The sequence below is a fragment of the Convolutriloba macropyga genome, chromosome 8 (genome assembly GCF_964194025.1).
Source record: "Convolutriloba macropyga chromosome 8, txConMacr16.3, whole genome shotgun sequence".
In the NCBI taxonomy this organism is placed as follows: domain Eukaryota; kingdom Metazoa; phylum Xenacoelomorpha; order Acoela; family Convolutidae; genus Convolutriloba; species Convolutriloba macropyga.
This window is the reverse complement of record NC_134475.1, coordinates 12,621,034-12,648,023: the sequence shown is the minus strand read 5'-3', so window position 1 is coordinate 12,648,023 and position 26,990 is coordinate 12,621,034. Positions and strand designations below refer to the sequence as shown.

Genomic DNA, 26,990 nt, shown 5'->3' with positions numbered 1-26,990 from the left:
CGTGTTATGGAAGTAATAAATTCAATAGTTAGCAGCTGAAACCAATTACCAGGTTAATTTTGGTTGCAGTAAAAAGGAAGGTTGTCTTGTCATTACTGAGACTGACTTACTGTTCATGAAAACAAGTTTAAAAAAAGTTAGTGTTCAAAAAAAATTTTTCGATTTTTAAAGCCTTAACAGCCATTAGCTGTCCACTCAAAACACTGTAAGGTTTACATAATGCACGTTAGCAGGTTGAATATTTTCTTAGTTGGCAATACTATACCATAGGACTAACAAAATTTAGTGAAATCTCAAAGAATCGAAATTTCATTAAAAATTTCCAAAACTGAGAATTGAAGACAAAAAAACATGAGCGATTCCTCAAAGACGATTTTTTTTCTTTGGGTAACATTTGACTGTAAAAACATTTGTCATTAACGGAACCTCGATATGAAAAGTGACTGTTCTCTAAAAGACTATAAAAACAATAATAATCAGGAAAAATTTTCATAAAAAACAGCTCTCAATATGAATTCGACATTTTTTTATAGTGAGCTTCCTCATGAGACCAGAACTAGCCTTATTATCGGTCTATTAGTAACACAAAATTGTTTCATTTTGTAGCGTGAATTGTAATTTTGAAATATTATTTTTATGGAAAATTCTTTATTTGAACGAAAATTACGTAAAAAGTGAACAAAATCATGCAAAAAACACATGCTCACCCAAAATTTTAAACCTCGATAACTGCTCGAAAAACACAGAATTCAAAAAACGTTTTAAAATTTGAATTCTAGGCTGGACGAACTTTATAATGATACCACTCACATTTCTCTACGATGAATATATCGATCGGCCAAAATTGTCTGAACAAAAAAACCCAATTGAGTATATAGTTCATCTCCCCCCTCAAGAGGGGTCGGAACTATTAATGCTGTTTGTTTTTGTTTGTTTTGTCGTTTGTTGTCTCTTGTAGTTTTTTTAATGGCAGATCTCATGGGCGCTATAATGCTCCTCGGTATTAATTAATTCATTTAGTTTTTTAGTTTGTATCAACCGTTTTAAATCAAACATCTATCTCTTCATTTGGTAGACAAAAGGTCACAAAAATGTGGATGAACGAGGTCGGAACATTATATGCGAGCGCACATTACCGAGCCACCTTGTATAAATTTAGAAAAAGAAATTAGCCAAAAAGTCAAATCAAACAGTTCAGCAGCCCTACTATCTTAGGTCTTAAAACCCTTGCATGAACAGATTGTCTGAACAAAAAAAACCCACTTGAGTATAAAGTTCCTCCCCCCCAAAAGGGGGTCGGAACAAAAAGCATCACAAAAAGAAACAAAGACATCGAATTATCAGTCTATCACATGAATGAAGGTCCTTCGCGCTATTTCTTGCTTTCTTCTTTTTCTTTTTCTTCAAATTTCTCTATTCCTGATCGGTCTTCGGGTGTTGTATCGTCACCCTCGTTTGTAGTATCGTCGTCTTCGAGTGTCGTATCGTCGTCCTCGGAAGTTGTCCTAGGAGTGTCATCTATTCCTGAACAGAAAAAACTGAAAAGCACTGAACAGCGGAAACACTTCCATGCACAAACGTGTATAGATACCCCCTCCCAAACAACCCCAAGAAGCTAAAGCAGAGCAACTCTAATGCTTGCTCCAAACACCTAGGGGGCAGTGAGCGAAAAAAGAGAAAAATATATAATTCCTAAAAGTGGCGCAAGCAGAACAAGCCTAGCACGGGAGCCGACAAGAAAGAAACATCGGACCCTAAGTGTGCCCCTAGAAACCCAACCCAGAGGAACAAAGGAGGGGGAACAGCACAAAAGGACAGCCGCCCTTATTAAGTTGTTTATTTCGCACAAAACGCAATTTAATAAACCAAAACTGAAAAAAATATAAAAGTCGTCAGAATCTTGCATTCAGTAGCGCAAAAAAACTCTGGATATGCCAAAAATTCATCGTAATTCATCAAAACAGAAGTTAAAAAAAATTGCGTTTTCTGATTGAAAAGTGTACCAACGATGTGTTCTCTTGCAGTTAATTTTTTTACTGGGAACTTTTTTTAAAACAAAAAAAGTTAATCTTGCAAGGTTCTTGCAAGATCTTGCAAGATAAACTTTTTCCTGCAAGATCTTGCAAGATTAATTTCTTTACGAGTTTCTCGCAAGATCTTGCAATATTAACTTTTGTTCCCGAGTAGGGTTGAAACTTATTTGTTTTGATCTGATTAATGCTAAACAATAAGAACATAAAAAGTTTTCGAAATTTTGTTACAGTTTTTACGCTATTATTTATCGACAAGATAGTTTTTTTACACATAATACAGAAATATGACATTTCGTATTTCACTAAAAAATCCAACATTAGGATCAAATAAAATGCGCTTTTTCTTCGACCTGGGTTTTGTAGAACCCTGTTATTTTTTCCTAATAAATTATTTACTTTGTGCCCCACTGAAAGTCATTATTTATTGGAGAGGCACATGAATTTATGTTTCAGTCTGGGAAAAGGGAAAATTACTATCGTTCACATAAAATACATATAAGATGGTTTTTGTTATCCCCGGCTAAGAATAGGTTTTGGCGGGTACTGTAATTATTGTAGGCCACGGTAATACACATTGCATTCGTTATTTGGGGGTGAAAGGTCATTGGAAAGAAAACGCCAAGATATGTACGATCAAGCAAGATATCTTTCAAAAAGTGACGTACTTTATACCCATATTTATTGACTAAATCACCATTGATTGTGAAAAACCAGTTGAACAAATCCTGGCTACAACATTCTGACTGTTTATAAGCAAAATCAAGATCTTGCATGTCTTGTAAATATGTATAAATTTTCGCGTCAATCAGATTCTCCAATACTGTGCATTCATTGCTTGCATCATTGCCAACTTTCTTAGAAATACAATAGAAAACTCAAATGAAAAGGATGTAAGACATTAGAATAGAAAACTCAAATGAAAAGGATGTAATAAATTGATGCTTTTATCAAATGTGATTTAGAATCCAATCAGCTCACCTTAAATTGACTAGCATATTTTCATTTCGAGAAACGAGTTTCAGTTTGAACAAAATGTTTGCATACTGTTTAATATAAACAGCCCACATTTCTCTTCCGTTTCAGTTGCTCTCAAACACAAAAGGTTCAGCGATGAAATTTCTTGAAGTATTTACAATAAACGTTGCTTTATTGAGCAGCATTTCTTGTTTTCCGGACTGTATCTTTTCAAATTATACATGTCCTCTGACCGAATCACTTTTTCTTTTTCCCCCGAAGCCCTTGGATAGTTGGGAAAAATGTCTAGAGCTCTGCAACAATGAAACAAGCTGCACTTCGTTTACCTTTTATGGTAACGGCGGCGCTCCGTTTGAGAACATGTGCCTTTTGTTCAAAGAACACTGCAAAGACAGGGAAATGGTGCATTGCAAGTCATGCCTGAGCGGGTACGAATGCAATCATTGCAGCATCAAAAATATTTCATACCACGCAAATGGCAGCAATTTCATTAGGTTGTTTGAGAGCTTGAACGAAACTGAATGCCGAAACGAATGTATGAAACTGGACAACTGCGAGTATTACACAATTTATTTCCAAGATAACGATCTCATGCCAAATACTTGCGTTTTACTGTCTGATTCTTCGAAACCGATCGATTGCGAGGGGTGCAGAACAGGACCGAAGATATGCAAGTTTTCAAGACAATGCAAGGCGAACGAAGCTGTGATAACCAGACCTGGATTTCCAGCCAGAAATCATGCGTTCTCCGATAAAGTTGATTTTGAAACTAGAGTTGAGACAATGGGTTGTGCTGTGGAGGCAAATGTTTTAGTAGTAGGAGGCGGAGGATCGGGTGGACGAATGTACAACTCGGGTTTCTCGTCATCATCTGTATACCTATATGGTGGAGGAGGTAGCGGGTATATTGCGCATGCAACCATAACCATTCCGTATAGTTGCGAATTTGCTATGTTTGCTGGTAGCGGTGGCAGTCCTTCCAAAATAAATATGACTGGAGAGCCAAGCGTTCTATGTTACAACGAAGACCGTTCCACGGATGGGACTGGCGGTAGTGGCAAAATAATTTTATATGCAGAGGTAAGAACTTCAAAAGACGGTTAGCAGACAGACTTCGTATTTGTTTCTTCTCAAACTTCAACACCATCACGATTAAGCATGAACATCCCGAGTAGAGGTATGGTCGGACAGACACAGAAATTAGACAGGACAAAAATTTACTGCATTTCGGGCTGGAAAATTAAGTGGTTTTTTTTTCGTGGGTTTTTTTCCGAAACCGCATTTCGGAAAGTGTTCACATTTCTTAATTCAACATTTTCTCAACATTTCTTAATTCAACATTTTCATTCAACATTAATTCAACAATTCTGTTATACAATTTCAACACTTGGATAATTTGAAAACCAAAATTGTAGACTTTTTAAAAATATTCGCCGCAAAAAATACTCCCGGATCAAGCTGGATGCGCCTGAAGAAAACTTAGCTAATGAGTTCTTCTAGATCTACAACCAATTTTATTTGCTTTTATATTTTGAAATTTTTGGTTACGTTTTCTACAAAAATAGACGAAAGCAAGTTTAAGCTAGTGAATCCCTGGAAATGGGGAAATAAGACTCAAACCACACCGAAAACCTGACATGCATAATGCTATATCTTGTATATAAATCTCGCATAGACATCATGCTAATTGATTTATAATTAAAATATTAACATGTAAGTATTCTAATGTTTCTAGCAGACTGATGGACATGAAGAACAACAAGGAGAATTGTTAATTTGCGTTTGCATATTTTCCAGCTCGCCAAATAATAAAAACCCCACCTTTATTTTTATCCATATAAAGTTTTCAAACGCGAATCCATCTTCGTAGGATTGTTGAAAAAAAGCTGTAAACTGATTTCATTGTCCTCTGGTTTCCAGAAGGATTGTAGTGGCTCGTTTTCAATGTGTAATCATTAACAGCAATTTTTCTCAATTTGTCTTTATGCTGATAAAAAAATAACAAAACTTTCCTTGCTCACGAAACAGAAAGAAAATAGCAGAGATATAATATTAAAATAATAACAATTTGAAAATAAAGAAAGAAAGATAGAGGACGCTTATAGGTTAACCAAAATTTATGCATACAATGTAAATCTATGTTTCTGGCACAGCAAATAATGCAACTATTTACCCTCCCGGAGGTTGGTGGCAGAGCAAATGCAGAGCATCTTGTTTTTTAGGATGACCAGTACTCTGTTCATGTCACAATTTATGCTGACCAGTCTTTATTTTTTATTAGAGTTTGTTGCATGAAGAAAAATATGTTCAGCGAATTTCCCGCCAAAAAGGATTGCTTTATATGCGACTCGAACTTCCGCCTGGGTACTTGTAACATTTAATGTGCGTTGCAAGTACTAGCCACTAAGCTAATTGGGCTTTGTTATATTTGCCAACAAACTAGCTTTTGTATAAATAATTGTATAAAAGATAAATTTAGCCTGGGCGCACCTTATTACCTCAATATAATGAACAAAATCTGCACAGAGAGAAACCTAAAATATTCTGGAGATATAATGTTTCAGAACTGAATTAAGTTTTTACTCTTGAAATGTGTTGATGCAGCGCTGAAATGCTCTGAGACTCAGGGCTGTATTTCTCTATTTTTGCTGCAGTAAATTCAAACATCAACCATTTAACAATGAGTTTCTTGTCAACAATACTTTAGAGTGAAAGTTCTTCTGTTGTAGTTAATAATAAACATATGAAACTGTCAACGAAGCCAATTCGGGTTTTTTCTGGTGGAAGCAACAGTTGGATTGATTATCAGTTGTTTCTGGAAAACAAAACATTTTTTCTTTATTATCGTGCAGTTGTTATGCAAATATTTCACGTAAATGGATCAAATCATCAATCTCACAACCACTGGTACTGACAGTACGAAAAAAGATTCACTGGCATATAATTATTTTAATTGATAAATTTGAGTTCAAGAGTAAAGGTACGTCATTTCAGTGTATCTTTGTATGCCTAATTTGGTTTATATCAGCCTGTTAGCAAAAAAAGCTACAGCATGTAGTTTTTAGGCGGGGGATGCTTGGTTTCACCCTTGTAATGATCTCCAAATTGTAACGAGAAAACAGCTGACAGAATGCCAGAAGATAACAACCAATGCTTTAGAGATCTGCAGCTTTAACGAAAGAGACGAGAAGTGCATACAGTATGAAAAAATCATTATAATGTTTGAAATTAATATTTCAAGTGTAAAAAATCCAACAGCTGCAAACTGGACCAGTTTATATATTCAATATCACTACAGTAGAAAAGCAACTGTAGAAAATCAAAATTTAGGAGATCAACGTCCAAATTTATTAACATGCCGTAACAGAAAAAGAAAACTGCTCATTTTTAAAACAAAAGCATCGTTACCTTTTGATACTCAGCAACAAGATAACACAAAGAATTAAAGAAAGTTTAGTTAAATCAGAGAAACTATGATACCTTGCAAGAGTACGAATTATTGGGCAGACAAGCAAATTTAAATTTAAAAGGAGAAATTTCAAAAATTGATGAAAACTTTCTGCAAACAAGTAGCATCAAAGTTATTTAAAACTTTAAAACACAATCAAAAAATAAAATCAATTTTGTCTATGCATTGTTAGAGTGTCAACAAGACCAGTAATTAATGATACAAAGTTAGGAAATCAAAAAAGACAACAAGTAAAAAAAAATAAAAACAACTGTGATATTTTAAATATAATTAGTATTGCTTTCCAAAACCGCAGATCCAAAGAAAGCTGAGTCATTTTTTGCCAACTTCTATAAGAAATCAAGATGAAAAATAGTAAAATACAGTTCAATTTTAACTACTCCTTGATAACAAAAAGTTAGAAAAATTGAAAAAAGGCCTAAAAAAAGGAGAGCGCTCCAATGCAACTCAAAATATTCAAAAACTAAAATCTATTCGGAATACTCCAGAATTGAGTGTAGTGCAATGGGGAGTGTAGTGCAATCGTGGAGTGTAGTGCAATGGGCTCACATCTTCTAAAATTGATCTTTTGATAATTGTTTTTTGCAAGTATGTATTAATTACTGTAAAAACTCAGTTGCCATTAAAGTCTAAAATTTTGAAACAAAGTTTAACGATCTCTAATCGAAAAAATTCAGATTTCAAATTGTGAGCAACCTTGCTTCAGCGAGGACGAAAGATTGAAGAATGGTCGTAAGCTTCACTTCGGGTCGTAAAAACCGATACAAATCAAAATCTCACTTTTTAACGTAAAAACCACGAGGAGATCAATAAAAATTAGTAAAAAATTGTTATCACAACCTTTAAAAATTCTTTTTAATAAAAAAAACACATAGAAACCTCACAAAACTTACACATAAGACAATGAAAAATTCAGGAAATTTAAAATACTTTGAAAACTTTGAAACCAGGTTTTTTCTCTAGAAATGAAAAACATATCAAGATCTATTCAATAATCGATTCATTTTTTAATGAGTTTCTTAAGAACATTAGAGAAATCAACATTTTTTTAGAATTTAAATTTCATTCTCAACTTTTAAAAAAATTGTTTTAAAAACGTTAGCTCACATTTACGAAAACGTTATAGCTACAAACTGGATCACTGAACGCATTTAATCTAATTTCATTAGAAATGTAATACAAAATAATCATAGAAATTAAAAAGACCAGAGGCCAAAAACACCAAATCAGCAAAAACATGGATCACTTGTTGACATTACTGAAAAAATCAAGATAGAAAAACGTAAAAGGGAAATTAATTGGCCACTCTAGAAAAAAAAACTACAACCCCTCTCCGAAAAATTAACAAAATTTGCATGCCACAAAAAGCAATTTCTCAAAATTTCGTTAAACCACCCAAAATTTGCCTCTACCACGTGAACAGCGAAATTTGAATTCCTGCTCTATTTAAACCTCTCCATGACCACAAGAAGGCATGAAAAATGAGGACAGTCACCAAAAAAACGCAGCTTCGTGCAACTCAAAATCTTTGACTATTAAATTCGTTTCGGAAAACTCTGACCACGAATTAAAGATTCGTCTCGTCTCAAAAATTTAAATGTTTTACCATTGAACCTCATCAAACATTTGAAATTTGAGAAACTAAAGAGTACCAAAAACAAATCTAACCTTGAATTTTTTATGAGATTAAAAAAATGGATTTCATGAAGAGGTAGGGAGATGGTGGTATTCTAGCTGAGGGAGGTTGAGAATCGGTCAATAGAAATGTACTTAAATGGTAAGTGGAGGGAAGAGGTGCGATGACTTTCAGGATCATACGCTATACATTTGCAAGTAAGTTCTTTATGTAACAATAGTAGTGCTGAAAGATTGTAATGGACTCGTAGTCTAATGACAAAGCAGATTTCGTAATGATAATTGGGGTTAACTTGCTGTTTCGTCTCTAATTTATGCAGCTGTTGTTATCGTCGGGAATTGATTAATATATGCTTTAAATTGAACTTATCCTCCCAAAAGCTAAAGTTCTTGGAGTCGGTCCATGTTTTATCATTCTATTTAAGCCAAATTTGATAAAAAGTACTGAAACAAATTAGACTCACTTTTATACTTTGAACGTTTCGATTCAGCTGATCAGTTTACTGATTTATGTCGATTTTTTTAAACTAGACTTGACCAGTCGTAAATTGGTTTATAACATGCGTAATCAGCAGCAAGAACTATTGGCATTCGTTGGACTGTGATGAACTAAAAGATTTTTGAAAGCTGAAAAAAATTACAATGCCACGGTACATTAACTAACAATTGCATCCTCTCGTTTTATTATAATTTTTTGAGTGAAAGCAATATCTGGAACCACTTTGAGTGTCATCGGGGCTCAAATTGATCCCAGATATTCATTCCCCTCAAAAAACAATTAAGGGAAAAATAAAACATAAGGTTAATGTTGACTTAATTGTGGCGCGTCAGTTTTTAAAGACAAATGTCTCTAAAAATTGTTTTAAAGACAGAGATAATTTTTTTCTGAAGAAATTGGGTTAAAGCATTACGTAATCACTGTCCGAAAAAGATAATTTGAATAAATTGTTTGTTTGTATAAAGATTAAAGGAAATGGTTCCCGGGTCGAAGTGTCACCGTCATTCAGCGCAATATCAGATAAGCGGTGAACGTGGAAAATTTTGTAAAATATGCGGTGAATGTGGTGAATGCGGTGAAAAAAACTTTAACGCCTGGTATTGGTAGGACAAACAAATTTAAATTAAAAAGGTCAAAACTCAAAATTTTGATGAAAATTTTCTGCAAATAAGTAGCATCAAAGTTATTTAAAACTTTAGAAAACAATCCAAAGCTAAAATCAATTTTGTCTATGCATCATTGGAGGGCCAACAAGACCAGTAATTGATGAAACAAAGAATTAAGAAAGCAGAAATGAGAACAAATAAGAAAAAATCCAAAGGACTCTGATCTTTTTGAAACAAGTAGTATTCAGTTTTCCAAAAAGGCAAATACAAAGAAACCTAAGTCAATTTCTGCCAACTTATATAATATATAAAGGTAAAAAATAGTAAAATGGAATTCATTTTTAACACTCCTCAACAACACAAAGTATGAAAAAATTGAAAAAAGTCCTCAAGAAAGGAGAGCGCTGCATTGCAAATCAAAATATTCAAAAATTAAAATCCATTCGGAATACTCCAAAATTGAAACAAATATTCGTCCTATCTGAAATAATTGAATTTGCAAAAACTAAATCCAAAATGTCAACTTTGAAAAACTAAAAGTAAATAAAACAAATCCTGGTTTAAATTTGCTTAAAATGGTGGATATCATAAAAGTCCATGGAGAAATTGGCGTCGTAGTCGATGAATGGTTGGTCTGACGAAAATCAAATTCGGGAGGTGGAGGTTTGGTTAGTAGATTGGTAGATAAGTGGGCGAGTGGATTAAAGTGGAGTGTAGTGCAATGGGTTCAAATCTTCTATAATTGACCTTTTGATACTTTCTTTACGAGTATGTACTAATTACTGTAAATTAGAGACTAAGCTACCATTAAAGTCTAAAAATTTGAAAAAGAGTTCAAAGCTCTGAAGGAAAAAAATCAGAATTCAAGTTGTTAGCAACCTTGCTTCAGCGAGGACGAAAAATTGAAGAATGATCATAAACTTCACTTCGGGCCGATGCAAATCAAAATTTCACTTTTTAACGTAAAAACCGCGAGCAGATCAATAATATGCTTGGTATAAAAATGTTATCACAGCTTTTGAAATTTCTTTTTAATAAAAAAAACCATAGAAAACTCACAAAAGATACACGTAAGGCAGTAAAAGAATCAGGGAATGTGAAATAGATTGAGAATTTTGAGCTCTAGTTTTTCCTCTAGAAACGAAATACACAACAAGATCTACTTAACAATCGACTCAATTTTTAATGAGTTTCTTAAGAACATTCGAGAAATCAACAATGTATTACCATTTCAAATTCAATCTCAACCTTAAAAAAATTGTTTCAAAAACGTTAGCTCCCATTTACGAAAAAACTATAGCTACAAACTGGATCTTTGAATGAATTTAATCTGATTTCATTAGAAAAGTAATAAAAAATAATCTTAGAAAACAAAAAGACCCGAAGCCGAAAACGTCAAATCAGCAAATATATGGATTGCTTGTTGCCATTATTGAAAAAATCAAGATAGAAAAACGTAAAAGGGAAATTAATTGGCCGCTAGAAGAAAAAAACTCCAATCCCTCTCCCAAAATCTAACAAAACTTGTATGCCACAAAAAGGCAATTTATCAAAACTTCAATAACTAAACTATAGGCCTATTTCAATTACTCCAATGTTTGCAAAATTCTTTGAGCGTATACTTCTCAATCAGGTTATCGAAAGAAAAAATTTTGAACGGTACACAGTTTGGATTTCAAAAACATAAGTCTTCTACAGATGCTGTTTTACACTTAATCGAAGCATTACAAGAAAACTATGATAACTTAAAAATTTCAGTTGCTGTTTTTATTGATCTAGCTAAAGCATTTATTTCAATATCGCACGAAATTTTTCTCAAAAAAATTGAAGCTTACGGTTTTTCAGAGAGTGCAGGTGAATTATTTGCTTCATTTCTCAAAAACAGACAGCAGTGTGTTAAGATAAATGATGTTTACTCAGAATGGTTGGAAACAAATCATGGTGTTCCACAGGGAACGGTTTTAGGGCCACTAGTTATTCTTCTCTATATTAATGATTTTGAGAAAAGGTACAAGGAAACTTCGACATAATTCAATTTGCTGATGACACAAGTTTCCATTTTAGCAGAAGCAATGTCAGCGCACTGGAAAAATGTGTTTCTGAAATACTGGAGAAAACAGATAATTATCTAAAGCAATACAAATTAACCATGAATACCGGTAAAACTGAACTTCTTTGCGTCTCGAAGGAACATGAAAATTTTGATCCAATAGTTTTTCGGGGACAATAAATTAAACCACAAAGTCACTGCAGATACTTGGGTATAATAATTGATTCTAAACTAAATTTTCATGTACAACTCAACAAAGTCCTATCAAATATGGCCACAGCGATTAGATCCATATACCTTTTACGTTATCAGTTAACTCTGGAAGCACGATTGATGCTATTCAAATCCCTAGTCCTTTCTCATTTAACATTCAGTGCTCTTTTTTTCAGAACTTAAATTTCTCCGCAATACAGCGAATTAATCGACAAATCAATTGGGGTATTAAAGTTTGCTATATGAGAAAAAAGTTTGAGAGATCTACAGATATCTTAGTAAAATCTGACATTTTGTCTCCAGAACTTTTTATAAGCCAGATGAGTGTTTCATAACTTAGGAATGATATTTAATTATTGAAAACACACGGCACTGAGAGTTTTTGTCTAAGTGGTAATGTCTTAGTATGAAAAAAAACAACAGAACTGAACAGCTAACTCTCTTAAGGTCGAGCAGTCAATCAATACAAAAAAGAAGCATCCAAAAGTGGAATAAAATTCCGCGTGATGTCCGGACTATCAGATCAAAATCAAAGTTTAAACGCATGTTAAAACAGCATCTGCTCCAACAATTCAAACTTGTACCGTTGGAATGGAACGTTGGTGGCTTCAAAAGTTATTTTTACCTTTAAAAAACGGAACCACTAATTTTGATTTTTAACGTTGTACTGATTTTGTTTATATAATTTTAAAAAGATAATATTTAACCCCTGGGTTATAATTTCAATTTAATTGTTCAAAAACATAAACCACTCAAAAACTGCTTCTACCACTGCAACAGCGAAATTTGAAATACTGCCCTATTTAAACCTCTCCATGACCACAGGAAAGCATAAAAAGGGAGAACAGTCAACAAAAAAAACACAGCTTCATTGCAACTCAAACTCTTTGACTATTAAAATTTTTTGAAAATTTCTGAGCACGAATTAAAGATTCGTCCTGTCTGAAAAATTATAATATTTTGCCATTAAACCTAATCGAATATCTGAACTTTTAAAAACTAAATAAGCACAAAAAACAAATATAACTTTGAAATTTTTACGAGACTAAAATAATGGATTTCATAAGGAGCTAGGGAGATGGCGATGTTCTAGCTGATGGAGGTTGTGAATTGGTCGGTATAAAGGTACTTAAATGTTAAGTGGAGGGAAGAGGTGTTTCAGGATCATATGCTATACATTTGCAAATAAGTTGTTTATATAACAGTAGTGGTTCTGAAAAATTCTAATGGACTCGTAGTCTAATGACAAAGCAGATTTCGTAATGATAATTGGGGTTAACTTGCTGTTTTGTTGCTAATTTATGCAGCTGTTGTTATCGTCAAGAATTGATTAATATATGCTATCAATTGAACTTATACACCTAAAAGCTAAAATTCTTGGAGTCGGTCCATGTTTTATCATACCATTTAAGCCAGTTTTGACAATACGTACCGAAACATATTAGAATCGCTCATGAACTTAGAACGTTTCAAGTCAGGTGATCTGTTTACTGATATATGTCGATTTTTTCTTTTTAACTAGACTTGACCAGTCATAAACTGGTTTAAAACATGAGTACTCAGCAGCAAGAACTAGTGGCATTCGTGGGACTGTGATGAACTAAAGGATTTTTGCTAAAGGATTTTACTGGTAGAAGCAAAAACTGCTTCTACCACTTCAATAGCGTAATTTGAATTACTGCCCTATTTAAATCTCTCCATGACCACATGAAAATATAAAAAGGGAGAACAATCAACAAAAAAGAACACAGCTTCATTGCAACTCAAAATCTTTGACTATTAAGTGCTTTCAAAAAACTCTTAGCACGAATTAAAGATTCGTCCTGTCTCAAAAATTTAAATATTTTGCCATTAAACCTAATCGAACATGCGAATTTTTAAAAACTGAAGAAGCACACAAAAAACAAATTTAACCTTGTATTTTTTACGAGATTAAAATAATGGATTTCATTAAGAGCTAAGGAGATGGTGGCGTTCTAGCTGAGGGAGGTTGAGAATTGGTCGGTATAACTTTAGCTAAATGTTAAGTGGAGGGAAGAGGTGTTCCAGGATCATATGCTATACATTTGCAAATAAGTTGTTTATATAACAGTAGTGGTTCTGAAAAATTCTAATGGACTCGTAGTCTAATGACAAAGCAGATTTCGTAATGATAATTGGGGTTAACTTGCTGTTTTGTTGCTAATTTATGCAGCTGTTGTTGTCGTCGAGAATTGATTAATATATGCTATCAATTGAACTTATACTCCTAAAAGCTAAAATTCGTGGAGTCGGTTCATGTTTTATCAAACTACTGAAACCAGTTTTGACAATACGTACTGAAACATATTAGACTCACTCATAAACTTTGAACGTTTCAAGTCAGCTGATCTGTTTACTGATTTATGTCGATTTTTTCTTTTTAACTAGACTTGACCAGTCATAAACTGGTTTAAAACATGCGTACTCAGCAGCAAGAACTATTGGCATTTGTGGGACTGTGATGAACTAAAGGATTTTTGAAAGCTGAAAACCTACTGGTGAGAAAAAATTACAATATCATTGTAAATTAACTAACAACGACATCCTCTCAATTTTAATAATATTTTGAGTGAAAGCAATATCTGGAATCAATTTGAGTGTCATCGGCGATCAAATTGATTCCAGATTTTGATTCCCCCCAAAATTATTAAGGGGAAAGGAAAATGTAAGGAAAATGTTGACTTGATTGTGTCTCTAAAAATTGTTTTAAAGACAGAGATAAACAGAATGTGTTAAAGACAGAGATAAACTTTTTCTGAAGAAATTGGGCTGAATCATTGCGTGGTCATTGTCCGAAAAATGAAATTTGAATAAATTTTTTGTTCATATAAATGTTTATAGAAATGGTTGAAAATTTTCATAAATCCTTTAGGGGGGAGGTCGCGGCTACGAAAAATCAGGCGGAGACGGACAAAGTGGAGGTGGAGCTGCAGGTGGAGAAAACGGTGGAACGGACGGTGGAGACGGCGGAAGTTCATACAACAACAAAGGTGGAAGTGGAAGCGGGTTTCAGATCGAATCAATCCAACACTTGTTTAAAAACTACAACTTATGTGCTGCACAGGTATGACCTACCTTTTTCCTTATCAGATATATTTAACAAACACTATGGTCGAATATGCTCAGTACGTTGGAAAGGTTACATTTGCTCGCATTTTATTCAAAATTATTACTGTTATTCACAGTACCATGTTTTAAGATAAGTGTTCTAATTCTATGTGGGTAATGGTGACAGTAGGAGAGTTATTCGTTCAATTTTGCTTCAAGTTTGAGAAAATCTGTCACTTTTGTCTTCAACCCCTTCACACTTGTCCACACTATCACTCTTGTCAAGTGTTACTAATTCCGGTAGTTAACAATATGTCAATTAGACACAGGTGGAAGAAAACGTACTAATTAAAGAAATTACAAAAATGTCTCCCCTTATCGAAACCAGATGGTTATCTTGCAAGATTTTGCCAGAAAGATAAAAAAAATGGTTATCTTGCAAGATCTTGCAAGACGAATGGTTATCTTGCAAAATTCTTGCAATACAACTGGTTATCTTGCAAGATCTTGCAAGACGAATGGTTATCTTGCAAGATTATTGCAAGACGAATGGTTATCTTGCAAGATTCTAGCAAGACAAATGGCAAATGGTTATCTTGCAATAAGCTCTGAATACTACTAATTGTGGATTAGGAAGACAATTAGAAGTTTCCAAAATACCCATATCACAGCTCACAGAAACAATTAACTCTCTGAATTGCCTCTCAGGTAATAACTAATTAAACTTTTGAAAAAACAAATTATGCTTACTGATTATTCAAAATCGTAGAGAATAGCTACGTCTTTCACGTATACAAGAGACAGGTTTCATAACAATTGTTATCTGTTAAAGTATAGATTTTTCATCAAAAATGTCAATGAAATTTTTTGGATAATACGTAACGCTCTTTCGAAATGGATTAAGATTATGGGTGGGGCGATTTAAGAAAATCTTGTCATAGAAGTAAATAGAGAGAGTAAACATAATTGCGTGCTAAATTGGTGATTTATGAAAGAAGGTTGCTGCTAATTTCTTAGATTTTATGTATTTTTAGCCAACAATTATACAATTTGTCACAGTTTGAGGCAGAAAAAATTGACACCGATGTCTGATATGATTTTTTAAGCAAATTTATTATGGCATTTTTTCTTAATTACCATAGAATTATATATCTTGGAATTCTCTTATATAATGCAAAGAGAATTGTTCTCATTTTCCTCATAAGATCCTCAAAGGTCGTAAACGACTTATAAAAATCAATTAGAATCCTGCTCCCTCTTCGTTTTTTGAGATTGTAGATAACTTTTTCTCCCTAGTTTGAGTAATTTTTCTTAACTCTTTCAGACGCCAAATCAGACCACCCGTAGAGTGGGGCTTCAATAGTCTGCGGTTGATGATATAGAGCCTCTAATGATCAAAAAAGTGTGCTAAAGTCTTTATCTATGAAATCCGGTTTTTTCTGAAGTTTCAATTTGGTCTTAAAAATTTCAGACTTAATCTGAACAAGCCTTACAGATATTCCTATAAATCTTTTGTCTGTTTGTACGCCTCAGAGCAGTTGCAAGCTTATATTTAAATACATGGAATATGATTATGTCCAACAAGGTAGGGAATATGGAATGACTTCCTGTGCCTTTCACCGAGAAGAAATCATTGTTATTAGGTGTTGGTTTCCTTCTGATTAAATTTTAAGGCAATGTTTGATCTCTTTTCAAAAAGTATCTGCTTTCTAACTTAAACTGAGAAGTGTTCGTTTAAAAAGTTTCAAACTTCAGCTGAAAGCTAAGGTTTCTTCGTCAAAAAAAATTAAAATATGACTCATTATCCTATAATACTCGATTACAGACAACGTATTGTGGAATCAAACTGCTAAATTTTTTCTATTGAAGCTTTTTAAGCACTTGTAGAGTTTTGTATTTTTGACATTAGAAGGCTTCTAGCTGGGGACAGACTAGCGCCCAAAACTGTATCAAAATTCCGGACGATTTGTTTGGTGGCTTCTCTTGTTGTAGGGATTGTACTGTGTTGTCCCCAAAAAGTTTTGCTCTCCTGGCTGCTTGAAAACTTCATTCTGGATAACTGAATTAATAATCAATCTAAGTAAGACCAGCAACAAGTAATCGTATAGCCAGAGACAGATAAAGGAGTACATTCAACAATCAGATGGAATTTTTCTATTAAAACTATATAATGGTCCACATAAGTCAAACTAATTCAATCACTCTCTCCGCAAGTATTCACAAATTTGTCAATTACTTCCTTATTCAAATAACTAAAATAAGTTCTGCCTCCCAGTAGCCATGTTACTGGCCAGAAATATAAAATCTTCGTAACCAACTATTTTGAATAACTTTGCAGTTTCACTCACTGCAACTAGGTAACTAAGTTGTTTCACAAAGAACTCACATAATAACTACGGTTTCTTCAAACTGTAAGCCAAACACTCCACTAGATCGTTCTTTCTCTCAAATTTTACTGACGAACTGCTGTTACTCAGCCTCGTAAGCCTCTCTCTGAGCGTTTCTCTTGTGCCAGGGGGTACTAAACTTTATCAGTTTTTTATCAGCGAAATGTAACGTGTCGTTCCGTTTAGAACATTTTAACAAAACATATAAGAGCAATCATGGGCGTAGAATGATGGTCACACGCTGTAGTTTGTCTTGAAGAAATGTTTGCTCAAGATGACCGGGATATCGTGGACAACTTGCTTTGATAAGTTCGGGATCCAACAAAAGCTGTATTTCATGTTCAACACTTCTTATAGTGGCGTATGCCATCTGTTTTTATCCTTTTCCTGTAACTGAGGCTTCTCTGATTTGGCCTGTGAATACTTTAGTTCCCCCTGTGGACCTAGCAATGTTTGGTTTTAACAGACTTTTAACTATTTTCTTTTAATCACAATGAAGAAAAAATCAGGCAAAACCTAAATTTTTCTGTCTATTTCGTTTTAGAATCTATGATACCATGAAACTGAACGATAACTAAATTGTGTTCTTCACTTTTGAATGTGTTTTTTAGTAGATATTTTATCTCTGGTAAAAGTGTTACTTCTTCCATGAAAGTATTAAAAAATCAGTTTTCGCTTCTTTTTTGTTTTTTTAAGCAAAATAAACTGCTTTGAGTTGGCAAAATAAACTGCTTTGAACGCTCTTTCGTTTTTGCAATGCACATGCAGTTGTCCAACGATTCACCAGTTAAATCTTGAGGATAACCGGACTTGAAGAAGCAGGTTTTCAGGACTTGAGGGGGTGGTGAAATTATGGAAGCTTGATTTTCTAGCTATTGACTTTCTTTCTATCAGAAATTCCTTTAAACAGCGCTTGTATTCATCTGTTTGCTTCAATAGAGTCATAACAAGTGCTCTAACAAGCAATTTTCCGACCTGACTGACAAATTTTGAATATAAGAACTCCAACAACTAATTGCGTTAAATCCCAAGATCTCTACCAATTTCCTCTTGCAAATAAAAAATCGCTTCTGAATTATCAATCAAACTAGTTCTCCCAATAAAAGATAGGAGGGATTGGATCCAAAAAAAACTGTTGCAATGGAAAAATAAACATTTTTCAATTCATTTTCTTTTGCTTTTCTTTTCTTCATGCATGTCCCTTTAACCACGCTTCTGTTCTGCTTAAATTTGTTTTGGAAGCAAAACCGTTTGGTTTTTGAGCTTAATATCCGTTTGGTTTTTGTGCTTTTTGTGCCAAAATCCTACTGAATTACACCATAAAAGTATTAGTTTTCAATTATTAAAAACAAAATAATAGCAAATGATTATGCGCAAAATGAAATAATTGGTAGATTTTTCTTTTTTTTTCATAAACTTTCATTGCTTTCACACACAATAAATTTTGCGACAGAAACTTTTATTTCTTTTTTTTGTTTTCTATTCCCAATCCTGTGGTTAGTCGCTACGGGCAAACAAATACCTTTTTCTTGGAAAAAAATCAAAATAATTGGCCGACAAATACTTCAAAACATATTTTTTTATTTTTCACCCTTTTTAAGCAGTAATTTTTTCTATTTTACTTACCAATTTTATCCTTAATAAAAACTCTAAAGAGTAATCCCAAACCTGTAGCAGCCCACAGGGAATGCATACTGTTTATCACTCCAAAGTTACTTTTAGGGTATGCAATTATGGAGCTGGGGGAATTCATTCACAAATATCGTTGTTTTTCCCGAGCTCGTCGATTCACCTTTTTGGTTTTTGTTATCATATTTGGTTCTTGTAGTTCTGTAGTCTCTGCCTTCCATTCTGACATTTTCTGACATGTTGATCACTTTGCGAAGCTGGTTTCTCTTTTGTTTACATAACGAATAGAGATAAATTCCGCTCCAACATACATCGCTCAAGTTCGTTCCTTTTGATTACACAATCAATATGCTCAAAATTAGCTCCTAAACTCCGCAAACTAATAATTACTCAATATGAACGCTTCAATTTCAAGTAGTCTCAAAAACCCTCCATTATAATCTCTACACTCCTCCCTCGTTTATTACTATTTTCCTGAATAAAAAAAATCCGTCGGTCCCTGTGTACTAGCACACATTACACTTTACACAAGGTTAATTTTCAGCAGTTTAGTGAGCCATTTAAGTAGAGCTCCAGTAAATGAAGATTAGATAACGTCCAGAGCAACATTTTTTAAATAAATAATTACTAGAAGATATATATAAGAAGGACCATTTAGAGCATATGCACATCATTATAAACAGCAGAATTATTGATTCAATTATGAGCTTCTAATTTAATGTATGGGATAATTACTCACAATAGTCAGAGCTGCGGCCCTGTCAGCTTACACTTATTAACTCTCACATCAGACAGTTCAACTTTACCTACTTTGTCAACTCTTTTCTCTCCCTCCGATGCTTGAATGGATGTATATCTCCAGTCTCATTCTTCGACATTTTCTTTTCTTTACGCCACACACCCCAGGACGACTGACACTCCAAAATCAGTTTTGCGACTGCCGCTTTGTTTTCCAAACAACTGTTTGCACACGCAGGTACTCCAATTCCAGTCTTCTCTGATCGTCACACGCCCTCAACAAGTTCGGAGAAGAACCACACGATACCTGCCTCCTATATTTTACTATCTTTTCTTGGCAGGATAAGCTAATCGACAACTGATTTTGATCAGTACCTATTGCCTTCTCAACTTCAAAATACGAAGACTGCGCCCGTTAAATATCTTGCTTCGAATAAGAACTCTCGAAGTGTATTGTCACTACCTTCTCTCCGAAATCATATGCAAAAACGTTTTCTCCATCCTTTAGCAATTTCTGCTCCACATCACCTGTCTTTGGAGGTGTCAAAGACTTATCGTCTCTGATCTCTACCTTCTGGATGTGCAGCACTTCACACTCCGATTTTCTATTTGAACTTTTTTGGAAAAAGACTTCTGCAGTAGAAACTTTGCTTTGCTCTACCATCATTGATCGCTCGATGGCTTTTTGTACAGTAAGTTTGCTGTGAACAATTCTGTCACTTGCAGCACAGGAGAAACACACACTCCAGTTTTCTTGTAATTGAGGCTCTGAGTGAAGTAATTGAGGCTCCGAGTTTAACGAACTGGTTTTCTTGCGATCTATTTCCAATGGCCAATCTTCTTCACTGATATTCAGACATGACTCTTTGATTTTCATTGCAGCTTTTTCATTCCCCTCCTTGGACAATATTTTCCCCTCTGAGTATCTAGAGTCTTTTATCTTCGTTCCAATTAATCCAAAAGCCTCATAAAACACGTGACAGCTCATCTGGTCCAGCAACTATTGATTCATTTGTTGCTCTTTTGGCATGAAATCCTTCACGAAAACGCTTTAACGCAGTTGATTCAGTAGTCAACCTTATGTATTCATTTGGGCACTAATTTTCATTGACTTGAGACATTTCAACAGTTTCTGTTGCTACCTGCTGACGCGAAGTGCCAAAACCAGTTCCACGTTCGTGTTTAGTAACACAGATACCTCCAAAACTCTGAAGGGTTTTTGAATTCTCATTTTTGTTGCTTTTTCTGTCGATTGCTTGTTCTTTCCATCTCTTGGGAAAGAATTCCCGGCTCAATTCTTCAGAGTAGTGACATTCTCTTCTTTGCACTCTTCTTCAACGTAATCACGTTCTATTGTTGAAGCCAAGCTTTCACAACTGTCAATCGCCACCACAGGCGTATCTCTCGTAGAGAAGGTTACAAATTACTCCTGTAACTTGTCATGTTTTCCCCCGAACGATGATAGGCGCAGTACTAGTTGACTTTTGTGTTATTCAGTAGCAATCGAGTTGCCACTAAACGTACCTCCTGTTGCCGAACGCTTTCTTGGGCAGGAGTCAAATGCGACAAACATTTTTCTCCAACATCTGTACATTTACCAAAAAAGGCAAGCAAGAACAGGCGGCAATTTTTTCAAGAGTTATCACACTTTTTGAGCACGGCTTATCAACTATTATTTTATTTTCGATGACTGACTCAAAAATTGTTACTTCTCTGCTCATCATTATTGGGAAAGAACACGTCATCGTCCTCCGTATAACAGAAGGCATCTGCATCGTCGTTCCCAAAGAAGCTGTCGTCGTTGCTAAACTTGTCGTTAGAAAACATTTCATCGTCTTCCTTCTCAAAACACTCAGTTTCCTTGAGTGCTTCACTTCTTAGTTCTGCAACCGTATAACGCTTACATTATCCCATCCACTAGCGATGCGTCTATCCATCATTTCACTGAACTGTTTATCGGCAGACTTTTGTTTTGCCACACTACGCTCTACTATTTCTCTAGCTGAATTAAAATTCCCATCGCTTCCACCAATTTCATATTCCACAACAGTCCCCAAATTTGGTGGATTTTCGGTACTATTTGAATCGCTTTCTTGGCTTTCGTCTCTGACATCAGGCTTCTTTTCAAGCACCGTATTTACTCCAACCCCAATAGCTTTAATTGCGAGCCAACGTATGACTATATCGGTTGCCACTTGAACGTTTTTCCTTTTGTATAATTTTTGAGTCCGCTCTTGGCGCCGTAACTCCTCTCGGTCAACAACGTCACTTTGAAACGCTGCCTTGTGAATTTCACACTGTAAAGAAGTTTTCTCGTATTCCTCCTTCTATATCAAGTATCTCTTAAACGCTACCTCATAAAACTGTGGGTTATTGGACAGTCTCAGATGAAAGACGTTCAAAATTTCTTGGGTAGTTCAAGCACGATTCTTTTGATCGGATCTCCAAAATCCACGTGGAAAATAATTTAAAGCATCAAGAGCCCAACCACACAACTTATTTTGTAGAACCTTTTCTTCTGTCCACATGAAAACTTCACAAACAACCAAATAATACTTTCAGCACTCCTCCCAAATAAACCCGAATCCTGCCATTCATCTCCAAAATGCTGCACTCTACACTGACTGTTCCTCGGAGGCTTCAATTTGTGCTGCTACTCTTCTCAGCTCTTCTTATCTCCTCTGTCTGAGTAATTTCTTCGATCTATCGGCTCGGGTACTTTCACCACTACTCTATGTTGGAATCCTCGTCCAGAGAAAAATCACTTACTGACTTCCAAAATAATCATCCCTCGAAACCAATTGTCTCTGCTAATCAAATTCTCTGAAAATTTGTCTCTGCAGGTCTTACAGAGTATTCCCGAATATCCTCAGCATGTTCTTCCGACTGATCTATCGACAGGGTTGCCAGCATTCTGCACTCGTTGTCAGTATCTCAGAGCTCTAATCACACTCGTGTAGTCCTCAAATTTCACCGAACAACACCTTTTTTAACCAGAAAGTTCACACAGGAGCGCCACTGTAGAATTTTGTATTTCTGTTTTTAGAAGGCCTCTAGCTGGGGATAGATTGGCGCCCAATACTCTGTCAAAATTCCAAAAAATTTGTTTTGTGGCTCCTCTTGTTGTAGGAGTGTATTTTGTTGTCACCAAAAACTGTTGCTCTCTCGGCTGCTTTGAAAAATTCACTCTGGATAACTGATTCTATAACCAAAGATATGTAATACCTGCAACAAGTAACTTTACAGCCAGAAACAATAATTGAGTTACTTCAACAATCCAAAAGTAATTTTTCTGTCAAAACTAATGGGTGGTCCACTAAACCAAACCAATTCAATAACTTTCTCCGCAAGTATCCAGAAATCTGTCACTTTAGTTCCCTACTAAAATAACTAAGATAAATTCTGCCTCCCAGTGGTTTTGTTACTGGCCAGAAGTATAATCTTCGCAACCAACTATTTTGAATAACTTTGGAGTTTCACTCACTGCAACTAGGTAACTAAGTTCTTTCACAAAGAACTCACATAACAACTACGGTTTCTTCACACCAAGAGCCAAACACTCAACTGGAATGTTGTTTCCCTCATTTGTGACTTACGAACTGCTGTTCCTCAGTCTCGTAGGCCTCCCTCTTTGCGTTTTTCTTGTGCCTAAGGGTACTCAACATTTTAGAACACTTTGACCTAACCTATAAGTGCAATCCAGGGAGAAGAATATTGTTCGCGCGCTGTAGTTTATCGTGAATCAAATTGGCGGAAATTTTGTGGACAACTTGTATTGATATGTTCGGGATCCAGCAAAAGTTGTTTCTCATGTTCAAAAAATCTTATTTAAGTGCATGCATTCTGTTTTATCCTTTCCCTCTAACTGATATTTGTCTGACTCTGCCTGTGAATATTTTTTCTCCCCTTGTGGATCTAGCAATGTTTCAACCAACTTTTAAATATTTTCTTATAATCACAATGAAGAAAAATCAGGGAAAACAAAGTTCTTTCGGTCTATTTTGTTGTAAAATATCCGTTAGGGTTAATACCATGAAATTGAACGATAACTAATTTGCGTTCTTCATAAATGTGTCGCTTTTTCCATGAAAGTACACAAATAGTAATCAGTTATCGCCTCTTTGTTGTTTGTTTTGCAAGCAAAATGAACTGCTTTGAGTTAGCGAAAAACGCTCTTTATTTTTTACAATGCACATGCAGTTGTCCAACGATTCACCAGTTAAATCTTGAGGTCAACCGGACTTGAGGAAGCAGGCTTTCAGGACTTGAGGGGGTGGTGAACTTATGGACGCTTGATTTTCAAGCTATTGAGTTTCTCTCTATCAGAAATTCCTTCAACCAGCCCTTGTATTCTTCTGTTTGCTTCAATAGAGTCTTAGCAAGTGCTCTAACAAGCAATTTTTCTTTTGTTAGTACCCCAATTATCAAATTTTATTATAACTCATTATTTCTACTAAGTACTCTGGTTTATTACTTTTTGAATTTTCAATACTTTAATTGCTGTTCATTTATGACTATACTGAGTCCAAGCACTGTACAATTAAAAAGCACTGTTTCCTGGCTTAGTTTTCTTTATATTCCAAGATCTCTACGAATTTCCTCTGCAAATACAAAATTGCGTCTGAATTGTTAATCAAACTAGTTCTCTAATAAGAAATTAGCGGGCTTGGATCCAAAAAACTATTGAAACAAAAAGATACACTTTTTCAATTCGTTTTGTTTTTCTTTTCATTTCTTCATGCATGTCCATTCAACCACCCTTCTGCTCTATTTAAGTTTGTTGTGGAATCAAAACCGTTTGGTTGTTTTACAGAAAAGCTAAAGACTTATTGAATTCCACCATAAAAATATCAGTTTTAAATGTTTAAAATCTGTGCTCCGACCATGCCCAAAACAAAATAATTGGCAAATCGTTTCTTTTTCACGTACAATTGCTTTGATTTTACACACAATAAGTTTTGTTAAAAATACTCGCATTTTTTTTTGTTTTTTATTTCCTATGCTGTGGGTAATCGTACGGCCAAACAATTTCCCTTTTTCTTGAAAAAAGCAAAAAAAAATGACCGACAAATTATTCAAAGCATATTTTTTGTTTTTTTGCCTTTTTCAAGCAGTAATTATTTCTATTTAATCTACAACTTTTCATCCTTTCTGAAAACTCTGAAGAGTAACCCCAAACTTGTAGCAGCCCATAGGGAATACATATTCGTCTTTTATGTAAAAGTTTTAATTTATTTTTTTGAACAAAAATGTTGTTTTACTAAAATGAATTTTTTTCAAAAGGTTCTTTAACTGTTTTAAAAAAGCGAAATTCTAAGTTTTTTAACCAATCACATAATTTGTATAAACTATTCTGAAATGAGCTAGGATCGAGAAACTCTGTTCATGTTTTGTTTTGTCTCAGTTGAAATTCTGTGGTCTGAAAAAATGCAAAATACTCCGATACTTCCTTTTCTTCCTTCAACATTTTATCTTTCGACACTTAATTCTGAATTAGATTTCGTTCCCAACCAGACCAGGAGGAATTGAAATTTAAAACAACATTAACCGATAACAACATCAATTTATCCTTTGAGGTGGATTGCACAATAGTAACAATAAAAACACAGACTACTAGCTTAACACCTCCGAAAGATTTGTGGAGAAATAGAGGCTCCACTTAGCATAACCTCATAGCCGAAGAAAAGTCAATAACCTCCACTTAGCCGAAGAAAAAGTCAACAATTCAGAATTTTCTCTCCGCACTTATTTTCAAGCTATCGAGAGAATTCGAAAAGAGCAAGGATTTCATCCACTGAAAGACAGCAAAGTTATTTTGTTCCCGTACTCTCATGACATAAATCACTACGCTGTATGGTGGGTGGAAGACATGTTCTCCAAACATGCTGATACATTTACTACAAAAATAGAAATCTTCGATCTACCCAATTTCCAAGACCTTATTCTTCCTCCTATCCAAGAAAATGACAATGATCAGAACCAATCACTTAATCAAAATGTTCCTTTCTCGAACTACAGGTGCTCTCCATTATTAGTCTTAATAGTTGCTTGTGTTCTCTGCTAATTTCTCCCTAACGTGACATCATTTTTCACGTCACGTGATTTTACTAAAATAGAAGTGACATAACTATTACGTCATGATGCACACTCAATTCTTATTTGTTACATTTTCTTTTACATCATCTCATTGGTTAAGAAGTTTGTTTTTCGCAATTATTCTCATTTTTAATCGAATTTCATTGGTTCGATTTATCAAGTTCTTTCTTGAAGAAAATCATTCTTTTGTTGTTTTTCGTTTTCAATTTTCAGTTACCCTGATTTACACAATTCTTTTTGATTTTGCTTTAAATTCTCATCTTTTTCTTACTTCACGTTCTCACGCCACAGATGGATCAAAGTTAAGTCTCAGCTGACAGCAAAAAACCCTACGCCTTCCCCTTCCGCAATCGAACCCATAAGGGAAAGCCAGTTATTCCTTCTTCCCAGTTCGATTACCATAATGACAGCATACATTCGTTGTTTACCGATATCAACGTGAAAGTTGAGGACACTAAATCCAAACCAAATGAGGATCCCCAAGGAAACAACAACCTTTGGATTTTCCAAGAATACAACAACCGGAAATTTCGAATCAGCATACCAGAGGAGTCTGTCAACACAAGCTCGAATTGGACCCATTTGAAAGTCTTTCGCGAAAATGTTGAAGGTGAAATTGATCTGCATCAATTTCTGATGCTGTGGGTCTGGGAATTGAAGATTTTCATTCAAAAATTACCCGAGATGTTAAAAGAAGCACTACAATTTGAAGCCGCAGAAGTTACTGCAAAGTTGGTGATTGATGAAACTTTGTTCCAACCAACTGATGTGGAGGAAAAAGCAAAATTCGATCGATGCGTTCCAGGAATTGAGTGAGACTGCCAGACGAAAAGTATGTGTGACCAGAACGTTTTTCCAAGAACATCCAAACCGGTGTTATTTCAGAATCAAGCTCTTCACTCGGGGGACTGAAATGACAGTTTTAGGAGGAAATGCTTTCTTTCGGTCAGAATTAGGGAGCTGCAGAAAATACATCGAATGAGCAATGAAATTATTTTATATTTTATGTGATGTTTGTAGTTATTCACTTTTCGAATTAAATTCTTTCAGAACAAATGCTTGATATGAATATTGAGAAAATTGTAGAGTTCGAAAAGGAAATCAGGCAAATTTTTGTTGGACATACAAAAAGGAAAAATTATTTTTGGCTGTCTATCGGAGCATTGAAAATAATGTAGATCTAGATAAAATCAACAGAGAAGTTCCATTTGGAGGACTAATAGGAGTAGGCGATTCAAAGTTAGAGAAACTTTTGAATTGGTCAAATGTTTTCCGTTTACACGCCACATTTCATGATGCAATGGGTTACCTGAAAACAAATTTAAATATCGGTCTCGGTTACTGTTACATGGTTCCGTTCCTTAATTCAAAATTAAGCTTTTTTTTGGGACATATAACAGGTCTAGCATATTGTTGTGTTCTGAAACTCAGCACGATTCCATTTAATCAAAGTGTGAATCATTATTTCCTAAACACAAACAAAAATCAGTTGCACTCTAATGACAGATCATAACAATCACGCAGATGACTTTATTTTCACTAATAACAATCAGGAACGACCTCCTTGGAAAATTTGTGGACGCACTTGCTCT

At 34.7% G+C, this 26,990-nt stretch overlaps 1 protein-coding gene across 1 annotated transcript in view; it reads left to right on the top strand.

Moving 5' to 3' along the window:
* The first annotated feature begins 3,076 nt into the window (after positions 1-3,076).
* LOC142343944 (uncharacterized) overlaps positions 3,077-26,990 on the top strand; it is a 66,603-nt gene continuing 42,689 nt past the window's right edge. The window contains exons 1-2 of the mRNA XM_075395351.1: positions 3,077-4,088; positions 14,373-14,564. Coding sequence (XP_075251466.1) covers positions 3,144-4,088; positions 14,373-14,564 — 1,137 coding nt within the window. The 5' untranslated portion in view covers positions 3,077-3,143. The remainder of the gene's footprint in view (positions 4,089-14,372; positions 14,565-26,990) is intronic.